Genomic DNA, 6,913 nt, shown 5'->3' with positions numbered 1-6,913 from the left:
ATTGGCAAGAATGTAACCACATTGTATTTTAAACACAGAAAACCATGCGAAATAAAATATTTATATATGCACAATGTGAAAAATTAGCAATTCATTTAGTATCAGGAAACAACATATTACTTGATAAAACTAACAAATTGGCCATAATAATATGTTATCAACATTTATCTTATTTTAATACGGTCGTTGGATCATAGATCTTTGACAATTCCAATCAGTTTGCCATGTGCGTACGTTTGTGTTTAGTCAAATTGCCGCTTTCAGAGAACGACTTCTCGCATAGGTACATCGCACGCGTACGGTTTTTCTCCAGTGTGCGTCCGCTTGTGTCTCGTCAAATTGCTACATTGGCTGAACGACATGTCGCATACATCGCACGTGTACGGTTTTTCTCCAATGTGCGTGCGTCGATGTCTCGTCAAAGCAAAACTTACAGAGAACGACATTTCACATACATCGCACGCGTACGGTTTTTCTCCAGTATGCTTGCGTCGATGTCTCGTCAAATTGTCACTTTTAGAGAACGACATTTCACATACATCGCACGCGTACGGTTTTTCTCCAGCGTGCGTGCGACGATGTGTTGTCAAATTGCCACTTTTAGAGAACGACATTTCACATACATCGCACGCGTACGGTTTTTCTCCAGTATGCGTGCGTCGATGTCTCGTCAAAGCGCCACTTTCGGAGAACGACATGTCGCATACATCGCACGCGTACGGTTTTTCTCCAGTGTGCGTCCGCTTGTGTCTCGTCAAATTGCTACTTTGGCTGAACGACATGTCGCATACATCGCACGTGTACGGTTTTTCTCCAACATGCGTGCGTCGATGTCTCGTCAAAACACAACTTACAGAGAACGACATTTCGCATACATCGCACGCGTACGGTTTTTCTCCAGTGTGCGTCCGCTTGTGTGTCGTCAAATTGTTACTTTGGCTGAACGACTTGTCGCAGACATCACACTGATAAAGTTTCTTCTCCATTTTTCCGCTGGTGTGTCGTCAGTTTATATCTGTTAAAAAATGGTTTATTTAACATAATATGTAATAGTTTTTTACACAATTATTTGGTTACCATGCTATTCTGTTTACGATCAATTAGAATTTATTGACTTCACCATATTTTTAAGCCAGTACTTGTAGTATTGGTTTTTAAGCTTTAAATTGAGTACTTATAATTTGTTATTATACTTAATATTGTAATTATATTCTCACACATCTAACAAATAAACTACCTAATAAATAATGGCCAAACTGTTGCGTGTAGAAATCGGACATTCCCAATAAAACTATTGTCACTGACAAAAACAGGCTATAAGTATGATAAGACCACGAATTAAAAAAATGGAACATTCTGTCTACAGTAGAGCGTTGGGCGTTCTTATACGCTGTCAGAGAAAAGGAATGGTAGAAAAATGTCATTGCCACCGAACAGAAATCTCGTTATGGGATGCGCAAAACCTTAGATAAAGCCGCCTGCCTCTCTCCGGTCAGCATATCATCCCTTAAATCAGTGCATCAGTGCACCAGCAACCTCAGTAAAAACCTCTAAATACCGATTCCTACGAGTGAGTTACACCAAAAACCAAAGATTTTCCTTAAATTGTTTTGTTTTTCCCTGCACTATTGGTAACTGCGTATGATATTATGTTTTTGGTAAAAACTTGAATGATCGGGCTGAACAGGAGGGTTCACTGCCGGGAACCTACATACTTACTTCTTTTTTTACACTGACCACAACTTACCACTTTCAAAATGTACCCTAATAATTGCAGACCCAATTTACCTAACCCCACCTAAGTACCCCTCCTAGCTCCTACGAACAAAATAATTGCGAATCGTATACGAATGATATCAACGTCTCCACGTGGAGTGTAAAACACATCCGGACGTATCTGGTCGTCACAATCTTAATATCATAAGATTTGATACTTCTGTGTTATTGTATACGTAATAATAAACGACAAGTGTACGATTGTATAATGATAATATTGTGATATTACTCTAAATAAGAACGCAACACGCAGTATCTGTCTATTTCGTTAAAAAAAATTATTTTGTAAACACGGAGTGATGTATTTTAACAACTCAAGACACTTCAGAAAACCCTTACGATTTTTACACAATTTTATATCTTTAACAAAACAACATTACTGGAATTTTTTTTATTTTATAAGTTTATTACTCTTTTAATGACAACAACATACATTTTAAATTTCATATACAGAAGCAGAATATTATTTGAAGAATTAAATAAATATATAAATGTGATATAAAAATGAAAACACATAATATGCCGATCGAGTATAAGCTATACTTTTGTATTGAAATTTTTGTCGAGCTGAGTGGTGGACCATAATGTTTCGGGGTACCCTTGTATCGGGTATAAGACTCCCCTCTGTTCATAAAAACTTTAAATACTTATAACTCGCATATGCACTACTCGTTCAAAATTTGATTTTTATATATGGTATAAGTATGGAAAAAAATATTCTGATTTTGAAATAAGAAATTGTAAGTAGGTACATGTTGTCACCGAAATACGTAATAAATTTAACACAATTATAGCAAAGAAAAATAGTAAAAATATACTAAAAACCGGAAATATTTTAAATTTTTACCTAATGTTTGTGTGAAACTTTTCCATACTTACATCATAAAATTTTCAAAATATTTTGACTCTTTTTGACCTATTTATAATTTTTTTTTTCAATTGTTGTCGATAAATAATTGTTCAATATTTTGTATTTTATTTTGAACAACTTGAACACCTAATACAAGATTCCTCATAAGCAGTCATTAGTGTAATCAAGTAATAGTGCCTCCCTCCCCCAGATTATTGAAGAAATTATCCGGTTCCTCTCCCCCCAGAACCAAATGATTACTATACGTCACTGTATAGCTGGTACCCTTCGACAGAACAGTTAATTATAACGATATGGTATAATAATAGCATGCAAGTATAATATATCACACATTTGCAGTCACACGACATAAAAAATTCGGTGTTTGTGATTAACTTTGCTTTATTATTTTTATTTTTAACAGTTTATAAATGATTTAAAAATATCAAAGATATTTGGTAATGGTTTTTATTAATAATTCAAGACTAAATTTTATTTTAAATGTTTTAATGTTGGGTTCCAGCACTGGTTGGCCTCCCTCTTCCAATTATTCAAATCAAATATTGTACATAAATTATCTAATTTACTTATTGTGACGTAAACACAGATTGTAAATATCATTATTTTTAATAAAAAACAAAAAAAAAAGTTTTAATGATTACTGACTAAGTAATATTATTAAGTGTGCTGATAATTTTATTTTTATTTTGTAAAAAATTATGAGTTATTTAAAAAATATATATATTATATGATTATATTTTTAATAATAAAATGAAATAAAAACAAAACTTTGTTGCATTGTTTTTTAAAAATTGTAATAGAAAATCCTGCAAGTATGTTGTGGGCGCTGTGGCATCCGAAAACAAACTGACATCAATTGACGAATATTGTCGGACAGATATTGTTTTTGTATTCACATTAAACCAACAGACGCGGAGAGGCAGCGACACGACACGAGAAAACATTCTTGGCCAGGATGTTTAGTCGGTGCGGTCCGTGTTTGTGGTGGTCGGTCCTCACATAATATGAATTATACCGTTGCAAACTATGTTTATAATATTTTTCCGTGTCGTGTCATGTCGTAGGTACTAGTGTGAATCGGTTAGATTACTAGCTAAATTATTATCTAGATCAACATGAAGATAGAATATTCAATTTTTATCTGGATAAATATGCAGATAAAACTTTTTTTGTCTAGATGTTTAAATTTTAATAGTTAATTTTTATTAATGCTTGACATGCTATTGGATTCTTGGTTTAGTAATTTATTAAGGGAAGCAAATCAGGAAGGCTTATTTTGTATCGAAAATATATTAATGAACAAATATAACTTATAAGTATAATATATATATATACTGAGCATACAGACTAACAGTACCAATTTCATCGTATGACAAATACCTCAAAATCATGGTTGAATCAGGTACTAATTAGAAATTACTTCTTTACATAATATATTTTCTGGTTTAAAAAAACTGGTTTATAGACTTTTTATATTACCTATATTAAAACTATAAATTAATATAAGTACAAAAAAAAAAAAAATAAGTAAATAAAACTTTATTCTTTTTGAAAATATTAATTATTCAACACAGTTTAAATGACTCAACACGTCCAACAGGTTGTACTCTGTAGGCCGTATGGGCCACTATAATTACAGCCCGCGAAGCCATTGATTATACCTATTCATAAACCATAATATCTATTCATTACTCATCAGTTGTTAATTATTTTGCAATAGTACAATAATGATTATCGTTGATTGTTTGAATAGTAATATACCAATGAATGATGATTACTAATCAAGTGATTATAACCTATTTTTTGAAAAAAAATCCATTTTATGTTATTTACAATTAAAAAGTTATACAAGTTTTGCTTTTATCGTTACTTAGAATAGTGGTAATACCTATTAAATTTATAAATAATAACTATGGAGGGTAGGTAATGCCCCGGATACAGAATATAATATAATGAATTCTAATGTCCGTATGCATGAAATAAATATTTTTACAAAACCAATAAAACTTTTAAACAAATGGATTTTAAATTATTTCGTTTTACGTTATTCTTCGTTCAATGAAATTCTATAAAATAATACGTTTTGCGATATTTGTAGTTTAATGATAATATTCTATAAATTACGTTTTGCGTTACTTATGTTTTGTTTAATGATACCTATGTAAAATAATTATTATTTTATTAATAGTTATGTTTTGTTTTGCGATATTTAATTCGTTTTGATTATCGCTTTCCGAATTATGTTTACAAATTATTTCAATCGTTTTTAGTAAAATATAACGTTATTATAACGTTTGCAAGCGTTGAACTTAAGTCAAGTTTATGGTATTTGTCAACTTGGTTTTAAACTTAATTGATGTATTAAAAATGTTTATTAGCCATTAATTTTGAAACGAATTGAAAAAATTAAAATCAACCAAACCGAGTCAAAAAAACATCATCAACTCGCTCAGCCCTGCAATTCGTACCTACGTCGTATCTGTCTCATAAAGCCCCTCCTATAATATTTTCTAAAAATAATATATGCTCAGTTCTAACTATTGACTTTTGAACTGAGGGGACTTGGCAGAAATGTGGGGAGGACTAAGTCCCCCCAAGCCCCCACCTATTTGCGCCAATGCCGAACGACGTGAAAGTCTCACCGGCGGCGGCGGCGGCATGAGTCCGAATACATTAACGTCCAAACACGGTCGACTGACGAAAACAATAATATTATAATATTATGCAGTACCACCTACCCATTGTTAATGCAGCTTCCTATGCATTATATTATTACCATAATAATATTATACGATGACACGTGGCTAATGAAATGGAACGACGCGTCGACATATTATCATCATCATCGGAGACTGTGTCAAACGAAAATTGATTACTGCAGGCAGCAGCTTTGTATAGTTCACCTACTGTAGTAATGGTAAGGCTCGTACAGACTGCTACAGGGTAGCCGGTAGGTACACTGTACAACCAGTGGATACCGACCTGGGGGGGGGGCGGAGGGGGAATTTAGATGGTTACTTCACAGAAGGGATAAACATAATATAGTGACGACGATATAACGAGAATTTTGTTGCTAAAAATATAATTAGGCCATCTTACAATCAGCAAAATTGAAAACAATAAATTAATTTTCGGACGGTCGCCCATCAGCAACAATTTATTATATTTGATTATTTTATAATTTATTGTTGACCTCTTCGCGGGTAATCCAAATTCCAATATTGATATATGTACAAAGTTTATTTATATAGTCCAATATATTATAGGTGTTTATTTTATAAAGTAAGACAAAACAATAATGGTCGTCTTAGCGTAGTGAAACTTGTAGGACTTGTAGGAATGTGAAAGGACTTTAGGGAATTCAATTGCAGTTTGTTTCGAGTAGATGGTTAATATCTAGGCACCTACAATTAACAATTTACAGGAAATAGTGTGATTCCTATTTAGTTTAGTGTGAACCTATTTTTTTTTTAAATTTAATATCAAAAAAAATTACTAGGACTGACTAAATTTAAATGCTTTAGTTTAAATAAAAGTTTAAATTAATACCGTTACATATATTTATTTTGCAATCGTATAAAATACATTAAAATGAGGAAAACGAATTTTTTACTAGTTCTGCTGCTATATTTTACTATATTGGTATTTATTAATTAAATATTAAAAAAAGTTAAGTGTATATTTTTAGAGCATATGTAGAGAGTTTATGCGTGATTGCATATCTAGAGCTTTTTTAGGGCTATAAGTGGGGTGCCCTGTTTTTTACCATTTAAAGTCCAGTGGAGTAGTGGACAAATATTTTGCTGGTTTCCACTGTCTCACTCCGCTCCGAACATCAAAACTATAAAATGTACAAAGTGCCTATAATAATACGAGTTCAAAATTCGATTTTTATATTTTGAAATTTTCAGAAATTTATTCCGTTTCGGAATATTTTATCAAAAATTTAAGCGAACACTAAAAAAGTGAAATACTAAGAAAATGGTGACGATGAAAACAGAAAAACTTTTATATTTTGTTAAAAAAATTTTTTTTCCAACGGCTTCCAATTTAATAAAAATATAATTCAAAAAACTTTAACACTGGTTATTCTCTAGAGAAATTAGTACCTATTAATTATTAAAACAATCAAATTGAAGTAACCAATTATATTATGTTATATCTTGTACCGGGTAATGGGTATCAAATTATAAAATATAATTTATAAATGTATTTTTTAAAATTATTATTATAAATTATTCAACGAATATTTATACACACATACAC

The 6,913-nt window shown here is 31.6% G+C and overlaps 1 protein-coding gene across 1 annotated transcript; it reads right to left on the bottom strand.

Moving 5' to 3' along the window:
• Window positions 1-260: 260 nt before the first annotated feature.
• Window positions 261-986, bottom strand: LOC100166179 (zinc finger protein 479-like). Its single transcript, XM_008181886.1, has one exon. The coding sequence runs from the start codon at window positions 984-986 to the stop codon at window positions 261-263; it is 726 nt and encodes a 241-aa protein (XP_008180108.1).
• Window positions 987-6,913: the final 5,927 nt, after the last annotated feature.

Source organism: Acyrthosiphon pisum, chromosome X, assembly GCF_005508785.2.
Source record: "Acyrthosiphon pisum isolate AL4f chromosome X, pea_aphid_22Mar2018_4r6ur, whole genome shotgun sequence".
Classification (NCBI taxonomy): Eukaryota; Metazoa; Arthropoda; class Insecta; order Hemiptera; family Aphididae; genus Acyrthosiphon; species Acyrthosiphon pisum.
This window is presented reverse-complemented; position numbering and strand designations above follow the sequence as displayed.